The 25,455-nt window shown below is 38.8% G+C and overlaps 1 protein-coding gene across 1 annotated transcript in view; it reads right to left on the reverse strand.

The window, feature by feature from the left end:
- LOC132398041 (teneurin-1-like) overlaps positions 1-25,455 on the reverse strand; it is a 742,532-nt gene that overhangs the window by 37,203 nt on the left and 679,874 nt on the right. The window contains exons 24-25 of the mRNA XM_059976960.1: positions 18,660-18,832; positions 10,797-11,032 (exon numbers count right to left, since the gene is read on the reverse strand). Of these exons, the coding sequence (XP_059832943.1) occupies positions 10,797-11,032; positions 18,660-18,832 (409 nt within the window). The remainder of the gene's footprint in view (positions 1-10,796; positions 11,033-18,659; positions 18,833-25,455) is intronic.

Here is a 25,455-nt window from a genome sequence, read left to right on the forward strand (position 1 = left end):
ATATATCGCCCTTGCTTGTGTTGAAGCCAGTGTGCACAGGTTGTTTTTTGACTCTGACTCTCTTCCTACTGGTACTAGTATGCATACATCTGGCAAATATTTGCCATCAAATCACCCAAGAGTGGTCATCAAGCAGAAAGGCTCACACTCCATCAAGGTGTAACTGGGTGCAACCCCCAAAATATCTTCATGAAAGGGCATACTAGATTCCCAGTAGGTATCATGCTGCCTTTATTCTACTGTGGCCCATTGACATTGACTTCTGTCTGGAGTGAAGCAGAATTGCTGGATTTTGCTCAATCCAGGAGTAGCGTATGTAGTAATCACAGTAAAAAGGTGCTCGTTACTCTGTTGTGGAAATAATGTAGTACTAAGTTGCATGGTTTCTGTGTTCTTTGTTGCCACATTACTTGTGGACAATCCTCTGGAGTCAGTGTCTGAAACTTCATTGACTTGAATAGTCATTCTTACTGAAGCTCCTGAGGTTTAAATGAATTTGTTCAGCACCTTGTTTCAAGGTCTAATAGAGAACTTGGACATTGCACAAGGGTTGCCCCTTTCAAAACACAGATGATGCCAATCATGTGAGAATCAGTTAGCAAGGCCCAAGTACAGTAAGCTGTACTTCTTCCTTCCCATCCTTCATTTTGGCTGCCACGGTAGCATAGCTGTTCGCACAACATTATTACAGCCCGAGGTGTTGGAGTTCAGAATTCAATTCTGACGTCATCTTTAAGGAGTCTGTACGTCCTCCCCATGGAACGTCTGGGCTCCCTTTGGGTTCTTTGGTTTCCAGTCGCAGTACAAAGGCATACTGATTAGTAGGTTAATTGGGCATTATAAATTGACCAGCATATTATATTCCATCTGGTAGCCTTCAATGTGATGGCATCAATATCAATTTCTCCTTGCGTTAAAAAAGAAATTCCCTCTCTCTCCCCTCTTCCACTCTAGCTTCCTATCTCTTTTCATGTGCCTATCACTTCCTCCTGGATCCCCTCCTCCTTTGCTTTCCTCTATGGTACACTCTCTTCTCCCATCAGATTCCTTCTTCAGTCCTTTATCTTTACAACACATCTGGCTTCAGCTATCACCTTCCAGCTGTCCTTCAACCCCCCCACCCCCCCACTTTTTTTTCCGGTGTCTTCCCCCTTCCTTTTCGGTTGTGAAGAAGGGTCTCAGCCTGGAACATTTTCATAGATGCTGCCTGAACTGCTGAGTTCCTCCAGCATTTTTTGTGTGTTGCATGATAAATTGCTCCATGATTAGGCTAGGGTTAAATCAATGGTTGCTGTGTGGTACAGCTCAAAGGGGTGGAAGGGCCTGTACTGTGCTGTATCACCAAATCAATAAATCTTCATACCAACTCTCCCATCAGATTTCACTCACTTATTCACACTCTGGTCACCTTTCTGCCACATATTGCAGCACTCAATGTATCACAGTTAACACTCATTAATAGTGCATTATTAGCAGGTATGGAAAGTTGTACTTTAGTTGACTTGTTTTACCAACATGGTCTTACAATTATGCTGAAGCTTTAATGTAACTATACTTGATAAGCAACTTGCAGGTTCATTTGAATTATAGAAAGACAGCCTGCAGAATATGTATAAATATTGCTGTGCCAAACACTTGTGAATAGAAACAGCACTTAGAATTGTGCAATAGGAGGCGAAAATATTGGTTGTTAACTGGTCCATCGTTAATGTTACAAAAACATTGCAATGCTGGTTTGCTTCAGATACCTGATCAAAGCATTAAAAAGGAAGACTTGCATTATAACTAATCTGCCTGAGGCATGTTTTACTAATGCACCAATTGAATTTCAATGTATAAATCTTCTGAACTGGGCAACTACTTTTCTCAAAATTTATGCTCTTCAGGCACCTAGTTTTGATAAATGAAAACACTGTATTTGGAATATGCATACATAGCATAAAACATGACAAATTATTACATTGATCAATCTTATATATATATATCTATATTAATATCTTCTTCCTGTTTTCAAAGTTGTGCATGTCAGTTTTAAACTTTTAAAAATGTTTACATTTTGTGATTTGAAAAGTAGTGTTGACTGCTCCAGTTTTCTATTGAAAGGCTTGAGTACGTGTATGAGTACATCCTTAGCACCATGTTTTGGCTCAAACAGCTAAGCAAATTCCTTCTGGAAATACCACAGTTGGAACGTGCCTGCAGCAAAACATTTCCTGATTTCTGATGTTGCAGTGAACATGGCTTTAATTTCTCATGTAATAACTGGATTAGTAATAAGAAAGGCAAGTTCAATGTTAGCATTAATTTCAAGAGAACGGGAATATAAAAGCAAGGATGTAATGCTGCAGTTTTATAAGGTATTGGTCAGACCATATTGGGAGTTTTGTGAGCACTTTTGGGCCTTACATCTAAGAAAGGACATGGAGAATGGGAGAGTTAATATACGAGGAATGTTTGCTAGCTCTAGGCCTGTGGAACTTACAAGAACAGGGATGGGGGTGGGGAATTCCTTTGAAATCTGTCATCAAATATTGAAAAGCCTAGATAGAGTGGACATGGAGAGATGTTTCCATTAATGGGAGAGCTTCTTATCAGAGGGAACTGTGTTAGAATAAAAGGATGTTTTTTACATGAGGTGGTATATCTTGAGCCAGAGGGTGGTGAATCTGTGGAACATATTGCCACAAGTGTTTGTGAGGGTATACTTAAAGCAGAGGTCAATTAGTTCTTGATAAATGAGAGTGTCAACGTTTCTGGGGCGAAGTCAAGGAAATGGACTTGAGAGGGAAGATAAATCAGCCATGATTGAATGGCAAAGCAGAATCAATGGGCATAATGATCTAATTCTGCTCCTAGGTGTTATGTTGTTTCACTCAACATTGCAAGCGTTAATTTCATTAGATTAGATTAGAGCTTTCAGTTTATCCACAGAGATATTCTGTCAAAGATAGGAAGCTTAATAGACCAAGAGATCACTGAAGCAGGACAGCAATTACTTCTTTCTTGTGTGGCCAATGGCACCTCTATTTTGAAAATCAATATACAATACCCAGAAATCGTGCTGAAGGCTGGTCTCAGGAGTGTTAATCAGTCTTACTGAGCTTGTGCCTTGGATTAAGCATGGAGGTAGGAAGAAAGGAAATGGATTTCAGAATCAGTAGTTCAGGAAATGACATGGGAGTGTGGCTGGTTGGGTGGCGTGGCTACATTGTAGATCCAGAAGATAGATTGACTAAGGTAATATAGTTAGCTGACAGGATTTCATTCAGCATATTGAGGAAAGGGTCAACAAAAGTAAGCCTGAACATAATGAGGTTCAGATTCCCCAAATTCCCCAAAGGGCTGGATGGTTTAGAGTTTGTGAAATGTGTGCAGGATAGTCTTTTGCAACAATACATAGAAGTACCGACTAGAGATGGGGCAGTGTTGGATCTCCTGTTAGGGAATGCGATAGGTCAACTGACAGATGTATGTGTTGGGGAGCACTTCAGGTCCAGTGATCACAATAGCATTAGCTTCAATATAATTATGAAGAAGGACAGGACAGGACCTAGAGTTGAGATTCTTGATTGGAGAAAGGCTAACTTTGAGGAGATGCGAAGGGATTTAGAGAGAGTGGATTGGGTCAAGTTGTTTTATGGGAAGGATGTAATAGAGAAATGGAGGTCACTTAAGGGTGAAATTATGAGGGTACAGAATCTTTATGTTCCTGTTAGGTTGAAAGAAAAGGTTAAAGGTTTGAAAGCACCATGGTTTTCAAGGGATATTAGAAATTTGGTTCGGAAAAAAGGGGATGTCTACAATAGATATAGGCAGCATGGAGTAAATGAATTGCTTGAGGAATATAAAGAATGTAAAAGGAATCTTAAGAAAGAGATTAGAAAAGCTAAAAGAAGATACGAGATTGGTTTGGCAAATAAGGTGAAAGTAAATCCGAAAGGTTTCTACAGTTATATTAAAAGCAAGAGGATAGTGAGGGATAAAATTGGCCCCTTAGAGAATCAGAGTGGTCAGCTATGTGTGGAGCCGAGGGAGATGGGAGAGATTTCCTCTCTTCGGTATTCACTAAGGAGAAGGATATTGAATTGTGTAAGGTGTGGGAAACAAGTAAGGAAGTTATGGAACCTATGACAATTAAAGAGGTGGAAGTACTGGCGCTTTTAAGAAATTTAGAAGTGGATAAATCTCCGGGTCCTGACAGGATATTCCCCAGGACCTTGAGGGAAGTTTGTGTAGAAATAGCAGGAGCTCTGATAGAGATCTTTAAGATGTCATTAGAAACGGGGATTGTGCCGGAGGATTGGTGTATTGCTCATGTGGTTCCATTGTTTAAAAAGGGTTCTAGAAGTAAGCCTAGCAATTATAGACCTGTCAGTTTGACATCAGTGGTGGGTAAATTAATGGAAAGTATTCTTAGAGATAGTATTAATAATTATCTGGATAGACAGGATCTGATTAGGAGTAGCCAGCATGGATTTGTGCGTGGAAGGTCATGTTTGACAAACCTTATTGAATTTTTTGAAGAAGTTACGAGGAATGTTGACGAGGGTAAGGCAGTGGATGTAGTCTATATGGACTTCAGCAAAGCCTTTGACAAAGTTCCACATGGAAGGTTAGTTAAGAAGGTTCAGTCGTTAGGTATTAATGCTGGAGTAATAAAATGGATTCATCAGTGGCTAGATGGGAGATGCCAGAGAGTAGTGGTGGATAATTGTTTATCGGGATGGAGGCCGGTGACTAGCGGGGTGCCTCAGGGATCTGTTTTGGGCCCAATGTTGTTTGTAATATACATAAATGATCTAGATGATGGGGTGGTAAATTGGACTAGTAAGTATGCCCATGATACTAAGGTAGGAGTTGTTGTGGATAATGAGGTGGGTTTTCAAAGCTTGCAGGGAGATTTATGCCGGTTAGAAGAATGGGCTGAACGTTGGCAGATGGAGTTTAATGCTGAGAAGTGTGAGGTTCTACATTTTGGCAGGAATAATCCATATAGAACATACAGGGTAAATAGTAGGGCATTGAGGAATGCAGAGGAACAGAGAGATCTAGGAATAACAGTGCATAGTTCCCTGAAGGTGGAGTCTCATGTAGATAGGGTGGTGAAGAAGGCTTTTGGAACACTGGCCTTTATAAATCAAAGCATTGAGTACAGAAGTTGGAATGTAATGTTAAAATTGTACAAGGCATTGGTAAGGCCAAATTTAGAATATTGTGTGCAGTTCTGGTCACCGAATTATAGGAAATATATCAATAAATTAGAGAGAGTGCAGAGACGATTTACTAGGATGTTACCTGGGTTTCAGCACTGAAGTTACAGAGAAAGGTTGAACAAGTTAGGTCTCTATTCATTGGAGTGTAGAAGGTTGAGGGGGGATTTGATCGAGGTATTTAAAATTTTGAGAAGGATAGATAGAGTTGACGTGAATAGGCTGTTTCCATTGAGAGTAAGGGAGATTCAAATGAGAGGACATGATTTGAGAGTTGGGGGCAGAAGTTTAAGGGAAACATGAGGGGGTATTTCTTTACTCAGAGAGTGATAGCTGTGTGGAATGAGCTTCCTGTAGAGGTAGTAGAGGCCAGTTCAGTTGTGTCATTTAAGGTAAAATTGGATAGGTATATGGACAGGAAAGGAGTGGAGGGTTATTGTCTGAGTGCGGGTAGGTGGGACTAGGTGAGATTAAGAGTTCGGCACAGACTAGGAGGGCCGAGATGGCCTGCTTCCGTGCTGTGATTGTTCTATGTTAAATGTGCAGGCAATCACATTATGATATATGTCATAGATACAGCAGTGACATCAGAGTGCAAGGATGACCTACCATAGAAGTAAGTTATGAGATGAAGTACTGTAGTCCAAATTGGTTATTGCATTTCACACCGGAGAGAAAACAAACCAACTTTTCAGGTTCAATACAAAAAAAAATTACAATACAATTGAATTATCTTGATTCACCCATTTATTAACTTGTGAAAAACATTTATTTAGTATTCAAGTCATCATGCAGTTTGTCAATTTGTTACTATTATTGTTTTATATTAAGGTAGGCGTATGTGAGAAATTCCAGTGGATAAATTACTCTTGCTCTGTTTGATTTTTTCAAAAATTGAATCCATTGTAAATTTAATGCCTGAAATCTTGATGGATTATTATGAGAATATTTGAATAAGCTGTTTACATATTTATTGAAAAGACTATGAAAGGCAGTGAATTAGAGGTGGAGCAAGCCAATGACTTACAGTAAGTAGTCTTTTGTTCAGGAAAGTAAACCAATTGATTCAGTGTCTTTAAAGAATGAAGGAAGCATAAAATAGAAAATTCTCTACATAAAAAGAGCAATTTCTTCAATAACTGCTGTAAGGGAAACACAATTATCTACTAATTGTGTGCAGAAAATCAGTCTCAGTCACGAAACAGGATCAACTGGGGAATAGCTCAGTCACGTTTGCTCATTGGCCACAATGTTCCCTTAATAAATAACATAAACTATTTCAAGGAACAATACAACATGACAGATCAACTTATTTTCAAAGTAAAACTCTTTTATTAGTTCTGCATATTTTGTCAGTTGACCCATGTCTGTGCTGAATATGATGCCAAATTAAATTATCTCCTCTGCTTGCACCTGATCCAATATCCCTTCCTTACCATATTCATGTGTCTATCTTAAAAAAAGCCTCTCAAACTCTTCTGTCATAACTGCTTCCACCACACTCAAGACAGCACCTTCCAAGTACCTACCAGTCTTTGTGTAAAAAAAAACTTGCCAGGGATATCTCCCTTAAACTTTCATCCACTTTTTTAAATGCAGGTTTTTTAGCATTTGACATATCTGCCCCTGGGAAGGTCTTAACTGTCTACCTATCTATGCCTCCCATAGTTATATGAACTTCTAACAGGTCTCCTTTCAACTTCCAGTGCTTGAGAGAAAACAATCCAAATTTATTTCAACTCTCCTTATACTGTAGCTCATATCCTCTAATCCAGGCAATATCCTGGTTTAGCTCTTCGTATCCTTTCCAAAGCATCCACATCATTTCTGTTCGGCAAACACGAGGAAATCTGCAAATGCTGGAAATTCAAGCAACACACACAAAATGCTGGTGGAATGCAGCAGGCCAGGCAGCATCTATAGGGAGAAGCACTGTCAATGTTTTGGGCACAAGTATAATTCTCTGTAACTTCCGCCACCTCCAACGGGATCCCACTACCAAGCACATCGTTCTCTCCCCCCCCTTCTGCTTTCCACAGGGATCGCTCCCTACGCGACTGCCTTGTCCATTCATCCCCCCACATCCCTTCCCACCAATCTCCCTCCTGGCACTTATCCTTGCCAGCGGAACAAGTGCTACACCTGCCGTTACACTTGCTCCCTCACCAACATTCAGGGCCCCAGAGAGTCCTTCCAGGTGAGGCAACACTTCACCTGTGAGTCGGCTGGTGTGGTATACTGTGTCTGTTGTTTCCAGTGTGGCCTTTTATATATTGGTGAGACCTGACACAGACTGGGATATATCCCTGATATATTTAGTTTTTTTTCCTCTCTCTGCCCATCGCTCTGCCTGTTCTCCATCTCCCTCTGGTTCTTCCCTGCCCCCTTCTTTCTCCCTAGGCCTCCCATCCCATGATCTTTTCCCTTCACTAGCTCTGTATCCCTTTTGCCAATCACCTTTCTGGTTCTCATCTTTACCCCAACCCCTCCGGCCTTCTCCTATCATTTTGCATTTTCCCCTCCCCCTCCTACTTTCAAATCTCTTTTTCCTTTCTTGTTAGTCCTGACGAAGGGTCTCGGCCCGAAACATCGACAGTGCTTCTCCCTATAGATGCTGCCTGACCTGCTGCGTTCCACCAGCTTTTTGTGTGTGTAACATCTTTTCTGTTTATAGGGCAACCAGAAATGCATACAACTGTGTGCAGCATGACTCCCTTACTCCAGTACACAGTACTCTGACCAACAAGGATGTCTTCTTTATCTACTGTGTAACCACTTTTAGGGAGCTAAGGACTAGGACCCCAATATTCCTCTGTACTTCAGTACTGTTAAGGGTCCTGCCATTAATTATGTATTCTGCCCATTCACTTGACTTGTCAAAGTGCAAAATCTTACACCTGCCTGGATTTTTCAGGTTGTCAATCACAAGAGAGAAAAACGTTCAAGGGGTGAGACAAGCTAATCTTCATGGTTTCTGAATGATACCAGTGCCCTCAAAGGCATAATTTTGGTATCTGTTTTCCACATAAGTCAGAAACTTTGGCTTACACAAGATATTACAGATGCTGGAATATTCCAACTTTCCTGTTTTGAGGTGTCACCAATTCAAAAAGGTCATTGTAGAAAGTCCACCGACAGTCACAGTGCAATATTTACATATAAATAAATTAAACAAGAAATCACTTCTATATTCTTGATGGAGCTAGTCCACAATCCCAGGATGACATACTCTGATAAGAGAAAACCAGAAAAACTACAGATGCCTGAAATCGGAAACAAAAGCACAAACAGCAAGTCACACTGCGTGTGTGGGAAGAGAAATAGGGTCAATGTTTCAGTCAAAGCTCGTTTGTAAGAAACATTGCCTTTGTTTGTCCTCCCACATATGCAGCCTGGCCTGCTGAATATTTGCAATGTTTTACTTAAGTTTTCTTGGTAAGTCTCATTCACCAAGATTTAAGATCAATTGTTGTTTGCTATACCACCATCCAAATTACTATCAGGATTTTTGAACATATCAGGAAATTGCAATATAATCTTTCTGGTCTTGATTTCATTCCCTTTTAACCAATGGACTTGTTGATGTTGTTGGTTCTGGGTTACAATGTATTATGGCTGTGGTAGAGACTTAACATTAAGATTCAAGCATAATTAATAATTAAATTTATTGTTAATTGAAAGATTATTTCTAGTTGTATTAGAAACATAGAAAACCTACAGCACAATACAGGCCCTTCAGCCCACAAGGTTGTGCCGAACACGTCCCTACCCTGGAAATTACTAGGCTTACCTATAGCCCTCAATTTTTCTAAGCTCCATGTACCTATCCAAAAGTTTCCTAAAAGACCCTATCGTATCTGCCTCCACCACCTTTGCTGGCAGCCCATTCCACGCACTCATCACCCTCTGAGTAAAAAACTTACCCCTGACATCTCCTCTGTACCTACTCCCCAGCACCTTAAACCTGTGTCCTCTTGTGGCAATCATTTCAGTCCTGGGAAAAAGCCTCTGATTATCCACACGATCAACGCCTCTCAACGACTTATACACCTCAGTAAGGTCACCTCTCACCCTCTGTCACTCCAAGGAGAAAAGGCCAGGTTCACTCAACCTATCCTCATAAGATATGCTCCCCAATCTTGGCAACATCCTTGTAAATCTCCTCTGCACCTTTTCTATGGCTTCCATATCCTTCCTGTAGTGAGGTACCCAAAACTGAGCTCAGAAGTCCAAGTGGGGTCTAACCAGGGTCCTGCAACAACAGCAAGCCTAAATCCAGTAGCAATGGTTGGACATGTTGCTCCCCATTATATCATTGTGCAAATGTAGCAGGTTCAAATTTAATTGGTTTATTGACATGATCTTGGAACATGGAATTTAGACAATTGCAACTGTAATGCACTGTAAGGTTTCACTGCTAATGTAATGGTTTCTCCGTAGCAGCAATAGTTTGGGTTATGACTAGAGATAATGGGGGCCTTGGAATGTGTGCCAACCAATGAGAGGTATGCTGTTCTTTCTTGTGGGTCTGAGAGAAGGGGTTTTATGTTCTTTTGTTGGTGAGAGTTGGAGAGAGAAGACGTGAATGGAGAGAGTTGGCAGACCGCTGGACAGAATGGACTTGGAGTGAGAGATAAGGCTGCAAAATAAAACAGACAATGTTGATATTGCAGATGGAGTGTAGATTTAGAAACTGATGGTTCAACTTCCATTGATTGGTCTGCATGGATATTTTCTGTGGCATTTATATTTTTGATAAAATTATATTCAATTTTTATGGAATATAATTGCAGTTTACTAAATGGTGCAAAAATACATCAACACCACTGTACAAGCAGTCATGATTTTAGATGGATGTTTCTACATTGAGCATGTGAGCTCCAATGTCTCATTTGGCCGATATTGGGCCAAAGCATTTTGCCTCTGGCCAGCTCTTTACTGATCACTGTAAGCAACTGTGCTTTGTAATGCAGAAATCAAAGATGATTTGGAGGTCAGAATATGATGATACATTCTTTTCCACCAATGGACTCACCATTGAGTTAAGTTTGTAAGAGGCCAGAAGCACTTCACATCTAATTCTTCAACTTAATGACAGCTATGACTGTTGTAACTAGTGTACAGCGAGTTTCTCATATTCCCTTACACAATAATTGAATGGAGTTGCTAACTGTAAGTAAAATGTCAAGTGCGGATTAGCCATTTATTTCCTTTTCATTTGACATTAATGATGATTCTTTTATTAAGTACCTTATGGCATCTCTTTTTTTTACTTTTGCTTCATAATTTAAAAAAAAATTCTCTCCTTATCCAGATCAGTGTCCGGAAGTGGGCACCAAAAGCAGAGACTTCGATTTATTAGAAAGAAAAGCTTCAGAAGATAAGAAATAGGAGTAGGTTTATTTGGTGCTTTGTGCCTAACCTGTCAATAAGATTATTGATGATCATTTACCTCAGTGCTATATTCCTCCACTAGCCTCTTACCTTTTGATTCACCATTTCATCAACAGATTTTGAAATTGACTTCCAATCATCAGAGCGCCAATCTAATTAGACCTTTCGATATAAAAATTTCAATATACTTACCCTAAACCTCCTTCCAAAGACTGCAAGAGTCCCCCTTGACTGTTCCTTTCTCTGCCTCCACTCCACTATGTTAGGATTGTGTTCAGCGGGCAATGAAATATTACATTTTCCCATTGTTGGATTTGCAGCTCCAGCCAGAATGTGAGGTTCTGTCTGTAGAGTCAGTTCCATTCCACTGGCAAAGGTTACTTGCAAAGAGCCGTCAGGATCAACCCAGTAAGTATTCTGAATATGCTCTGGAATAGAAGGTCCCTAGCATGATTAATAATTCAATTTTGCTTCTAATTAAACTACTGATAGTGGCTTCCACTTAGCCCACTAATATCAAATTTCACACAATAATGCAGTTGCTGGCAGTGAAGCTTAAAGGGTAGAAAATAACGTTTGTGATAATTAAGAAATAAACTACATTATTAAGACTGAAAATGCTATAAAAACACTGGAACTTGCATGAGTCAGTAGTTGTTAAAGTGCTTACTTATCTTTATTTCTATCGCACACATATATGCGCAAAGCTGTCTACTCATGTGGTTGGACAGTGACTTTCCATTATGTTCAAAATTTAAATGTCATACATTGCTCCCCACAGATTTTGGAGTTGTTCAGTTTATATTTTAAAGAGGTTAACTGTTGGTTAGCTGATTAGAGCACGGGCCAGTACAGTGATGCAGAATAAACTTTTGGTGGTCACCCCAGTGGTAATCAAAGTATTGTCATTTTAAATATTAATAGAGCCAAGAGGAATAGGGGAGACCTTACAGTAGTTTTTACTGATTAATCCAGTGGAGTTGGTTACCCTTATATAATCATTTATTTCCATTATGATTCTGCAGATAGTTTTTTTTCCACATGAGCTTGATTGGAAGAATGTCAGTGCTTTCCATATCTATAGCAAGAAGGAAAACTGTGCAAGCAAGTAATATAAAAATGTTTTAGAAGACAAAAACTACCTATCAGACTGTCATAGATTGAAAGAAATTCTGTACATTGCTGAAGCTGTACTCAAGTGTTAGATTATGTATGGGAAGTAATAATGATCATAGTATATCAGCTATAAGCTATGAAACTGTTGTTCACTGAAGATGAAACATTTTTGAGTATGGACATAATTTACTTGGATGGAACTGTGAGGGGCTTCTTCTCCATTGTCCTACATCATAATGATTACTACTAGCCCATCTCACTATAGTACCCTCTTCCATTTTTATGTAGATTAATTTTTTACTAAATGACATGTTTGTTTTTCCCTCCTTTTCTAAATCTTTCACTTTGCGGTCTGTCTGCTCTGGTTATCAGTAGTCTTTTGTGACCTATTTAAATGACCTTCATGCCTGATAACAGTGAGACTTGGCAAGGTGTTGTTCGTTTTATGTATGACAGCCATTAAACGTATACACATACGTTTCAATGGATAATGATCAAGAAGAGAATTTCAAAATGAGCTTCTCCTTATTGCTTGGGAACAAATTGATTAGTTGAGGTGCTGCAAATGTTGCCTCTGCAAGGATCTAAACTCAAGGTTCAAGTTGGGGGAATTTGGTGAAGTGAGGGGAAGTTGAGTTGTTATACTTTAGGATAGCAGGTAGGAGATTGGGCAACAAGTATAGTATCAAATTTGTATTTTTTAAAGAATAGTCCTGTTTTAAGATAGAGTTAAGAACTATAAAACAAATAGCTTAATTAATTATTTAAATAAATTACAAATCATCACTTAATGAAATTCTACCACATCTAAAAGGAAAATCTCTAGCACAAATATCTTGGCTCAGAGTCATTAAGGGAAGTTAGAGCAACACATAATGTTGAAGGTGTTTATCCAGGAAACAATCTTAACCCAGAAAAACAAACACAGATTTTGAAAATAGAGTTTTTGTATGTTAGGCATTCAGATAATCGGTAGCTACAAGAAGGGGAGAGCAAAGTTCAATAGATATTACTCCTGTTAATCTGGTAAGATCTGTGAAGACAATGAGAAATGCTGCAGACCAGATTGCCACAACACAGACAAAGGCTATTGTACAGCAATATACACAGTGTCCTTAATAAAAAGGGAAGCTAAAGACGTTCATGAGGTTGAAGAAAATTTATGTGAAAATTAAGATATACTGAAAAGTCAGGACTGTGGATTAATAATCAGAAATGATAGAGGTAAAAGGAATAGGTGGAGTTGTGATTGTTAATAGGGTATCATGAAGGCAGTAGAAAAAAATGAATACAGGTGTAAGATACAAAATTAGAATTCATGTTGATTTAAATGAAGAGGATGAAGAATCAAATATTTGGAAAGATGGAATGTACCAGGAAAAAACTCAGCAGATCAAGGACCACCTACGGAAAGAGAAACAGAGTTAACATCTTAAATCAAAGATGCTTTGCCTCTCACAGACATTGTCTACAGATCGCTTTATAGTGGAAGAAGAGATACACATACATATTAGGGAAATAAGTAAAATGCGTAAATTAATAATTATGGGAGATTTCACTGACCCAGATATTAACCAGATCAAATGTGGTAAGTAAAGTGGACAAAGGGAAGGACTTACTAAAGTGTGATCAGTTCCCTTTTCTAACACAATAAATGATCTAGAGTAGATAAGCACAAGTAGTAGACCATTTAAGGGCAGTAGTGACCATAGTATTATACATTTAAGATGATAATTGAGAAGGGTACAATCAGGATCAGCACAAGGTCCAAAAAAAATTATCTTGAAGTACTGAGAACAGAACTTAGTTAAGTAAAATGGACACCAATATTACAAGCACCAATGCAAAAAATAATGGGTAACATTTAAAATGGTGTTTAACACAGTGTAGGTTAAACATATTCTTCTGTAAGAAAAGAACAAAATAAACAAACATGAGACTCCAGTGAGACATAAAGGAATAATGATGGAATAATATTTTTAGCTGAGGAAAAATCAGAGAAGCTTAAGTGGGCATGAACATGGCCATAAATTAGTTGAGCTGAATGGTTTGTTTCTGTGCTGAATTTCCTCTGTAAATAACATTCCATGGTTCATTCACCCAGTTTAGCAGATCAAACTGTGATATTTTCTCTGAGCTCAGTCTACACAACTTTTGGCAAATGAGTACCGGCTTTAGCAATTTTCACCAGAATTCAGTGTGAGATTTGGATTCATAAATCTAGATTGTTCCATATCACTTCCAGCACACAATGTAAAGAAGGATATAATAATTGTTACTCTGGTCTGATGCAGCACAGAAAAACAACACAATAAGATAAAGAAAAAAACTCAATAAATATAAATACATAAGTTAGCTTATGTAGATGCATTTATTGTATGGCTATAAAGTGATGATAAGCACAGGAGTGTCTGTTCATAAGGTGACTGACAGGAAATGATAAAGTAGTTGTGGTTGGGGTGCAGAGGGGTTCAAAGTTCAAAGTAAATATACATCACTATATACAACCCTGAGATTCTTATCCTTGCAACAATCCTAGTAAATAATAGAAACAAAATGGAATGAAAGACCATACCCAACAGGGTGGAAAATAACCAATATGCAAATAAAACTCAACAAATTGTGCAAAAACAAAAAGAAAGAGAAAAGAAATAGTAACAATAATAATAATAATAATACATAAGTAATGAACATAGAACATAGAAAATTACAGGACAGTACAGACCCTTCAGCCCACAATGTTGTGTGACCCTTAAACCCTGAATCCCATATATCCCCCCACCTTAAATTCCTCCATGTACCTGTCTAGTAGTCTCTTATATTTCACTAGTGTGTCTGCCTCCACCACTGACTTAGGCAGTGCATTCCATGCACCAACCACTCTATGAGTAAAAAACCTTCCTCTGATATCCCCTTTGAATTTCCCTCCCTTTACCTTAAAGCCATGTCCTCTTGTATTGAGCAGTGGTGCCCTGGGGAAGAGGTGCTGGCTGTCCACTCTGTCTATTCCTCTTAATATCTTGTATCATATACCTCTATCATATCTCCTCTCATCCTCCTTCTCTCCAAAGAGTAAAGCCCTAGCTCCCTTAATCTCTGATCATAATCCATACTCTCTTAACCAGGCAGCATCCTGGTAAATCTCCTCTGTACCCTTTCCAATGTCAAAAACATCAAGAACATCAAGAATATCAAGAACATGAGATGAATAGACTTTGAAAGTAAGTCCAGTTCCATGATGAGGTGAGTGAAGTTGAGGGAAGTTAACCTTTTTGGTTTAACAGGCAGATACTGAACTTTGTGGTATGGGTCATGAGGTTCCTGTACCTTCATCCTGACGGCAGCAGTGAGAAGAGAGCATGGTGGGGGTCCTTGCTGATGGATGCTGATTTCCTGTGACAGTACTCCACGTAGGGAGGACTTTACCCATGATAGACCTGGCTATATCTGCTACTTTGGGCATTGATGCTTCCATACAAGGTTGTGATGCAACCAGTCAACATACTCTCCACTACACATCTGTAGAAGTTTGTCAAAGTCTTAGATGATATGCCGAATCTTCTCGAATTTCTAAGAAAGTAGAGGCACTGCCATGCTTTTTTCATAATGGCTCTTAGGTGCTGGAACCAAGTCCAATCCTCTGAAATGATACCACTGAGTAATTTAAAGTTAGTGACCATCTCCACCTCTGAACCCTAATGAGGACTGGCTCATGGACTTCTGGTTTAGTCCTCCTGAAGTCTACAATTAGCTCCTTGGTCTTGCTGACATTAAGTGAGAGGTTGTGGTTGTGGCTCCACTCATCCAGATTTTCAATCTCCCTCTTACACGCTGATTCATCACCACCCTTGATTTGACCAAAGGTAGTGGTGTCATTGGCAAAATAAGTCTGGCATTGGAGATTAGTCACACACTCATAAGTATAAAGCAAGGAGAGCAAGGGGCTAAGCACACAGCCTTGTGGTGCACTGTATAGAGGGAGATTGTGGAGGAGATGTCATTGCCAATCTGAATTGAGTGGTGTCTGCAAGTGAGGAAATTGTGTATTCAGTTGCACAAGGAGGAATTGAGACCTAGGACTTGAAGCTTATGGATTAGTTTCGAGTGGGTGATAGTATTAAATGCTGAACTGATGTCAATGAACAGTATGCTGATGTATGCATGTTCACTGTCCAGATGTTCCAGCATTAAGTGAAGAGTCAACAAAATGGCATCTGCTGTTGACCTGGTGAGGTGGTAGGCAAATTGATGTGGATTCAAGCTGCTTTTCAAGCAGGAGTTGATATGTTTCATCACCAACCTGTCAAGGCACTCCATTGCAGTGGATGTAAATGCCCCCAGGATAATAGTAATTGAGGCAGGTTATCCATTTCTTTTTTGGCACTGGTATAATTTGAAGTCTACTTTGAGCAGCTGGGTATCTCAGTCTGCTGAAGTATGAGGGTAAAAGTATTGGTGAACACTCCAGCTAGTTAATCAGCACAGACTTTAGTACTCAGCTAGGTACCTCATCTGGGCCAGATGATTACCGTGCATTCACCCTACTAAGGATCCTCTTATGTCGGCCTCAGAGACAGGAATCACAGCATCATCGGGGTTGTGTGAGTTTGTAAAGATGCCTCCATTCTTTGATGGTCAAAGAGAGTACAAAAGGCATTGAACTCTTCTTGGAGTGAAGCCTTGTTGTCATCGATGTCAGTTAGTTCCACTTTGTAGGAGTTGATGGCATTCAAGTCCCACCAGAGCTGTCGAGCATCCATCAGTGATTGAAGTTTGGTCCAGAGTTGCCACTTCACATGCGACATCATACCTGGATCTCTTCTATTTAACTTGGTTGCTAAACCTGAATGCCACTGATCTGGCCTTCAGAAGATTGTGGATCTCATGGTTTATCCAAGGCTTCAGATAAGTTAAGACTCTGATAGATTTTGTGGGGAAACACCTGTCTATGACTGATTTAATGATGTCTGTGACAATCTTGAACACAGCCTAGTCTACTGTCTTGAAGCAAAACCTAGCCACTCCTCAGTCTCCCATGCCCACCTCTTTATTGTCCTTATCTCTGGCACCTTGCTTTTTAGCCTCTGCACGTATGCAGGTAGGAGGAGGGCAGCCAAATTATCCTATTTCCCGAAATATGGCTTAGGCATGGAACAGTAGACATTCCTAATTATGATGTAACAGTGGTTGAGTATGTTGGGAACCCTAGTGCTCTAGATGATATGTTGATTATAACCGAGTACAGTTTTCTTCAAACAAGCCTGAATGAAGTCCCCAGCAATTATTTGAAAGGTGTCAGTGTTGGCTTCTTTTGTTTGCTAATGACAGAATTACTATCTTCAGCAGAAACTTGGGCACAGGTTTGTTATTTTATTAATTTATCTGCTTTTGCAGTATGTTATGCCAACTTTTTAATTATCCTTATACCAGTGTAAGAGATAGTGAGGGGGAAATGCTTTGAAGCATTGAAAGCTTCAAAGCATTATAAGCATTCCAGCTTATATCGTCACAAAATTGACCCAGCCTGATAATTCACCGAATAGCTTTAAAATTTCCTCGTTAGAAGAGAATGTCAAAATGAATGTATCAAATTATTGAATTGAAAGTCAAAAAGATAGAATATTCCATAAATGTTTAACTGAATAACTCAAGATCAATTTGGGTGGATGAAGTTCAGGAATGTAATCCTCACACTCTCTCATCACTTTTAGGATCTGTTGTTATTCTGAAAGGATGTAGAAGTAATATTGAAACATCAAGGTTTACAGTTCCTATCATTTGTGTCCTAGCCACAATGGACAAAAGGAAATCTTAAGTAGTCCTGGTGTCCAGTGGTGGGAGGCAGATTTAAAATTTAAAATATCACCAACCACGGTGTTTGCAGTTAATAACATTGTCTCTGAAGTTATTTTGCCTCCAATGCCTCCATCCATTTAAATTTGCTAATTCTGCCTGATTTAAACCAAAAACAAAATTAGAAATTCTTCACTCTAGATCCGTCATGTTTTCAAGGTGACCCATTGGAGCCAATAGATTGGCCCTGCTAAACATCACTGGACTTCTGCAAAAGTAACAAACCCAGTTTGTGTTTTTTGGAGAGGAATGTTTAGATAGGCAAAGAGAAATCTGCAAAATATTTGGTCTCAGACTGTTGGTAACTAGGCCAACGAAAAAGATATTTCAAAAACTACAGTAATGTTTCCAATCGTTCCACATCAGCCTTTTATTATTTGGTTTACTGTTTGCCTTAACTTGAGACAATTTAAATGCATATTTTGAATCAACAGATTGACAGGTAATTGACTGATTGATTGATAGTTCTGCAATGTGAACTCCCATTGCTGCTATCTTTAACGAGAACAGGTTTGACAATTTTTTTTGGAGTGCCAGAATTCTATTTTATTTATGACATACAATCCATCCGTTGAGCTTATTAAGATAGAAGAAGATGAGCTCCATGCACAACGAGAGAATTTTTTTTCTATAAAAAAGTTTCCCGTAACTTCAAACAGAACTAATTTAATTTGTTGTTGCCAAGAATCAAGAAACTTTCATGGGGGGTGCATTAATGATGTTAATCACTACATTTTCAGTTATTTTATTCATGTACCTCACCATCTTTACTTTTCTTGCAAATACAATTTGCAATTTTGTCCGTTTCCATCTTTGCTCCTGACTGGGGCACATTTTGATGGATAAAATATGCATAAAACTCATTCTAAACAAGATGTGAGCACATTTCAGTGCCTGACTTTTCAGTGCAAAGAACATACAGTATTGTCTTGAGTTGATTTCAGATTCCATATCAAAGCCTGCTTAACCAAGGCAATTGTCCATAAGATTCCATGTGACTGATTCACTAGGTTTAGGAAGCAAATATGAAGTTAAATACAAATAGGCAATGTGTTTGCATTTGGCAATGAATGCAGTTTGTATTACCTTGCTTGAATATATATGCTGCGCTGGTAGCGGAGAAGTTGGTTGTTACAGCAAAGTTCTCTTTGTTTGATAGGTTTGCCTGGACTTGCACTGATTTGTCCACCTCACTAAAAAAAGTACTGACTTGTCCAGTCGGAAATGTCACATTTGTCAGGTGACCATCACTGTCATACCTAGGTAAAAAAAAAAGTTTAAAATAGATAATTAGAAATAATAATGCATGTTGACAACATATAAAATTACTTTAGGAGAGACACCAGAGACTGTAGATGCAGCAATTGAGTGAAAATAAACTGCTGGAGGAGTTTAATAGGTCTGGTAGCATGTGTAGAATGCAACATCAGGTGGAGAACTTTGAAGGGTCTCAAATCAAAATGTTAATTTTCATCTACAGATGGTGGTTGGCCTGCTGAGTTCCTCCAGCAGTTTGTTTTTAGTGCCTTATTAGAGAGTCTTCTCTAGGGTAGAAATGATCAAATATTCATCCTTCCTTTTAGATTAAAATAAGTTATGTGTAATTAACCATCATTGTCAAACACTATTATAAAACCTGGACATCACCAAATGAACTGAATTGTGTTCTCATTATAGTGTGAAGAGAATCAAAAGTGAAAGATGTCCTCTTTCTTCAGGGATCTACCTGCCATTGGGTTGGAGGAATTCAAGTTTCAGACTTGGCTGTAAATAGGAAATGTCACTGGATGACTCAGATTAATTTTGTTGTTGTTGTCTGAAACCACAGTATTATTTTTCAAATGAATAGACATGATATTCAGCTCTGTTTCACTGCTACATCCCTGGATCACCATCTCTGACTAGTCAGACATTTTGGCTGGTTTCCAGCTCTGCACGAGTTAAAATTTCCTTCAATAAAAAAACGCAGAAGTCAGAACTTGTTGCCTTCTGTTTGTTCCACAAATTCTATTTTTCACCATATGGTTTTCTGTAAAAATGACCATTTTATGACAATATTGGAAAGGCATGCCCATAAATATACACCAGTCAGATCTAGAGTTCAATTTGCTGCAAGAGACCAGAATCTAATGTATTGGTTTATAAGTGGTCAAGCAGCCAATTTGAAACTTTTCTTCTGGGGGATGGAAAAGAGGTCAACAATACTCATGTTCAAAGTATGGAACGCAGGTTGTGACACATGAAAATAAAGTGGTTACTACCACCTGATAGGACCGGTTCTCTGTGGTAAGTGCTCTTATGAACCTCAATCACTCACATACTATGGTCAGGCAGCATCGCTGAAGAGCAATGGAGTGCACATGAAGGGTCTCGTCCCAAAGCATCATCTGCCCATTTCCCACCACAGATGCTGCATTGTTACTCTAGTCTTTTGTTTGTAGCTCTAGGTTCCAACATCTGCAGTCTCTTGTGTCTCTAGATTGCTTTACATTCTGTTTCTTGCCCAAAGACTCTGATCCATGCCTAAGATAGTTTTCAATTTTCATTTGTGTCGTCTTGGCAAGTATTTAAAATCCTCTCCCTCTCTTAGGAATACTATAATTATTTTACAACCTCTTCTCTTTAAGTGCAAATTTTATTTTTGTTAATTTCCCATTTATTTGTCAGTTGAAGGAAAATCAATGAATCTTTCAGTTAGCTGACTATGCAGTGTTGGATGGCGTTACTTCAGAATGCCTTGGGACAATCTGATCCAGGCAGTGTGCAAATTCAGGAAGATAAATAGCTGAGTCTACACAACTGAGGTCAACAAGCATCTAGGACATGAGTTCTCAAGCAAAAACAAAAAATGAAGCAAATGCTTACCAGATCAGACAGTATGTTTCAAAGGGGAAACACCTAATGTTCCGAGTTTAAGACCTTTTTTTTTAGAACTGGGTATGAGTTAGTTTTCAATAGGAGAGAAATTCGGTGAGGAATGTGTAGGGCCATGAATTATCTCATATAGGATGCATCCTACTGGTTTATTGGATGCAGTTACCAGCCCATAAAGCTTCTGTGTGCAATGTGTTGTAAATGTTGAGGCCGTGGGACATGCTTGGCAGACCAGGTTACACAAACAGAATAAGAAAAATTGAGACAAAGTGCTGACAGACAGAAATGGACAGTTCTCACATGGACAAAAGGTAAGAGTCAGCTGCTGAAAGTTGAGGAATTCACAAGTGGCTCAGACCTAATTGAGTCTGGGAAGATCAACATGCCTAGATGGAAGCTGTTTTTCAAGCTTGTGTTATATCTTGTAGTAATGGTGCAGGAGACCTGACAAAATGGCCAGAGTGGAAGTGGGGAGCCAATTGAAACAGCAGGCAAATTGAAAATAAGGATTGCTCCAACAGACTGAATACAGGAGTGATTCACCATCCCAATCTGAGTGAGTCCTTCAACACTCCCAGGCTGATGACATAGTTCAATGGTATTTGAGTGAAAGCTGTGACTATAGAACTAAAGAGCAGAATTAGGCCATATGGCCCCGTGAGTCTGCTCTGTAATTCAGTCATGGCTGATTCTTTATTCCCCTCCTCAGCCTCACTCCTCTGCCTTCTCCCCGTAATCTTTGATGCCATGTCCAATTAAGAACCTCTGCCTTAAATACACCCAACACCCTGGCCCCTCAGCTGTTTGTGGTAATAAGGTCCCAAATTCTCCTCTCTCTGGCTAAAGAAATTTCTCTGTATCTCTGTTTTAAATGGACCCCTCTCTATTCTGAGGCTGTGCAGGGTTATAAAGTGACAGATTATGGTGAACTATCATTCAATCTGTTGAAAGTGCTCCAAGCACCTTTTAACATAATTAAAAGTATAAACTAATTTTAATATGATAAAGTTTCCAACAAACTGCACATTTAGGGTAAAACCTCAGCCCAAATTAAACTCCAGACTTACCAATATGCACTTGCCAAAGAGTGAAACTGGTTAATTCATTGGGTTTTCTATTCTACTTACTATTCTGATATTAAGTGTCGACATAGGCCGCAGTTCTATGTTCATTAATTATTAACTGAAGTTTTTTTATCACTTCAAAAATGCTTGTTTTATGTTACCCTACAAACAATTCAAAGCACTTTACACAGTTGTCTCTTTTGAAATGCAGGAACATGCTTCAAAAATAGGAGTGTGAAAATGAGCTGAAAATCCTCTTTCTTCCTTTTACACTCTGCATTGCACATTAATATAAATAGCTGATTCCATAAAGCTGTGCATGTTGGCAAGATAGAAAACCATAGAATGTTTCCAGTTTACATCTAAGGAGCATATTCAAACCCTTTGCTCAGATTCATTGAAATGACTTATATGTCATTACTGGATCACCATTTTAAAACAAAACACATAAAATGCTGGAGGACCTGATTTTCTATTAACCTGGTTACTACGCTATTTATTGTTTTAATCCTATTATTATTTGGTTCTTCCTTTGACTCTAACAGCCTCCTGAGAAAGAAGTAATTCAACATTAGATTTCTAAAGGTTCCTGCAAATTTAGCAACATAAGACAATAAGACATAGGAACAGAACAAGGCAACTCGGTCCATCGAGTCTGTTCAGCCATTCCAACATAGCTGATCCATCATCCCTTTCAACCCCACTCTCTTGTCTTCTCTCGATAACCTTTGATTTCCCGACTAATCAAGAATCTATCAAGCTCCACTTTAAATATGCTCAATGACTTGGCCTCCATAAGTCTGTGGTAATGAATTCCACAGATTCACCTCCCTCTGGCAAACGAAATACCTCCTCATCCCTGTTCTAAATGGTAATCCCTCAATTCTGAGGCTGTGCTCTCTGTACCTAGTCTCATCTACAATAGGAAACATCCACTCCACATCCATTTGGTTTAGGCCTTTCAATATTCAATAGGTTTCAATGAGATCCCCTTTCTTTCTTCTGAACTCCAGTGAGTGCAGTCCTGGAGCCATCAAACACTTCCCATAGATTAACCCTTTCATTCCTGGAATCATTCTTGTGAACTTCCTCTGGACCCTCTCCAATGCCAGTACCTTTTCTTAGATAAGGGTACAAAACTGCTTTCAATATGCCAAGTGCAGTCTGACAAACACATTATAAAGCCTTAGCATTGCATCATCATTCTTCTACTCTATTCCTCTCGAAATGAATGCTAACATTGCATTTGCCTTCCTTACCACCAACTCAACCTCCAAGTTAATTTTTAGGGAATCCTGCACAAGGATTCCCAAGTTCCTTTGCATGAATGATTTTTGAATTTTCTCCTTGTTCAGAAAATAGTCTATGCTTTCCTTCCTTTTACCAAAGTGCATGACCATATACTTCCCTGCACAATATTCCATCTGCTATTTTTCCCCAATTCTCCCAATTGATCAAAGTGCTTCTACAGACTCACTGCTTCCTCAACACTACCTGCCCATCCATTTATTTTCATTTTGTCTGCAAATCATTAAGATATAACGTGAAAAGAATCGGTTCCAACACTGACCCCTGCAGAACACCACCAGTCCACCAGAAAAACCTCCTTTATTCCCACTCTTTGTCTCTTGCCTGTCACCCAATCTTCTAACCATACTAGTATCTTTTCTTTGGTACCATGGACTCTTATCTTGTTAAGCAGCCTCATGTGTAGCACCTTATCAAAGGCATTCTACAAATTCCCTCTCTTGGGATCCAGCATAACCTGATTTTCCCAGTCTACCTGCATATTGAAATTCCCCTATGCCTTTTCTATTTTCCATTGTAATTTGTGTCCCATGGTGTGACTACTGTTCAGAGGCCTGTATATAACTCCCATTAGAATCTTCTTTAACCTTTCAATTTCTTAACTCTACCCTCAAGAATTTTACAACTTCTGATCTGATGTCATCTCCATATGCTTAGTTTTCTGTTCTGTGTGCCTTCGGTCTTTTTTGTTCTTACATTTTACTATCTTATGATTCAAAATATACTTCCTTATGCCCTTCTATCTTCTGAAATGTACAACCTAACGTCCCAGTTAGGACCATGAGGGCACATCGTGACATACAACTTAGCAAGCCAGAAAACATTTTCCTCCAGTCTTTCAGACACCTGCAAAGTCTCTAACAAGGATGGCATGCTAGAGCCATTGCTTTCTTAGAATGTTGGGAAGGTTCGGTATGTGATTAAATACTCCAATGAACCTCTACAGATTTTTTGTTTAAAGTTTCACAGTTGTATTATGGTCAGGTATGGCAACTTGATAGCACAGGAATATAAGATGCAATGAGCAGTGGGATTAACTAAATGCATCATGGGCACATCTGTCTTTATCATTGAATGTATCTATATGAGGCATTACCTAAAAAAACCCAATATATATCATTAAATTCCCCCTCCATCCCAGCTATGCCATCTTCTCAAAGTTATCATTGGGCAGGAGGTACAGAAATTTTAAGTCCCGCACCACTAGGTTCAAGAACTGCTACTTCCCTTTAACCACTTGATTCTTGACCCAAACCACACAACCCTAATCACAAGCACAGAATAGGGACACTATGACTATTTCAACCATTTTACACTATAATGAGCTTTGTTTATTTTTTGGGTTTAATCAAGTTCTTTCTTGAGCAAATCTTGTAGAATTTATGTTTAGTGTATGTTTTTCTTCTGATTGTGCCTCTAATGCTATGTGTTTGCAATACTGCTGCAAGTAAGATTTTCATTGACCTTATGCATACATGTTCTGGTGCTTTTGCCAAAAAACTCACTTTGAATTTCCTTGCACGAAGTTACCTTTTGAGAGACTATGCCTCCTTTCTCTGCTCCTCTGGAAAGACAAAGGCACTCCCTTCTAATTATTGCACAAATTTTTACAAAATATTTCCAGGTGTTTAAGAAAAATATAAAGAAGCTACTTGTTGCCTTTTTTTCCTTCAGTCCTTTTACTAATTTCTCATTTAATGAACATGGAATATGTCCTTTTTTATTGCAAAATTTCTTCTTGCGTTCCTTGCCGCTTAAAATTGAGAGGGTGATATTTGGTCGCTGTTTGGGTCATTTGAGAGCTGTATTGCACTCTGCCTAGGACTGCAAGATATATATATATATCTTTAATTAACAGCTTGATCCTTTGCCATTATGTACAGCTAGGTCTCTTTTAAGTGAAATATGTGAATTGTGATTCAGAACAATGTGATTGCAGATTTCATTGAGTTTACACTAACATTGGCATCATATAGGCAAGCTGGGAACCAAGGAAAATATAATTGGATGGCACAAAAAATCTCACAACAGTATCTCTTTCATCATACAGGTTAAGTTCTAAGCTCAGTTTCTCAAATATTCTTAAATACAGTAGGATAGAAATTTGTTTTTGTTCACCAGCACTAACTGATCACAAGCCATTTATTGTATTTCTCCAGCAATATTTAGAATGGGGAATACAACAGTGTATCCACTTAATGGAAGTGAACAGAATTGAATTTCTAAATTCAAACGGTCTTTAACAGATTCTGCAATGGCATTCAAGGCCATCAGAGGGTGCAATGTACCAATATGCTGGCTTCAGTTAAATTGGTAAATTTCATTAAAAGATACGACAAAGCACAGGTAACAACTCTCATTGAAAAATGATAAGTGATGTAATAACAGAGGCACAGCTTTAGAAATCATCCAATCATGTATGCAAGAGAAATTAAAATTGGTATTAACTCAGAAGAAAATGAAAAGTAATCAACAGAGGAAAAACTGATAGAAAGTACAAGTAGAAATGGAGTGCATTGCCAAGCAACTTAAAAACAGACTCTGTGGTATTGCACAGGAAGGAACTAATTAATGAGAACAAATGTAGCTCCCTTACAAGTGGAAACATGTATATTAAGGAATAATTAAATGGAAGG

Source organism: Hypanus sabinus, chromosome 8 (assembly GCF_030144855.1).
Source record: "Hypanus sabinus isolate sHypSab1 chromosome 8, sHypSab1.hap1, whole genome shotgun sequence".
Taxonomy (NCBI): Eukaryota; Metazoa; Chordata; class Chondrichthyes; order Myliobatiformes; family Dasyatidae; genus Hypanus; species Hypanus sabinus.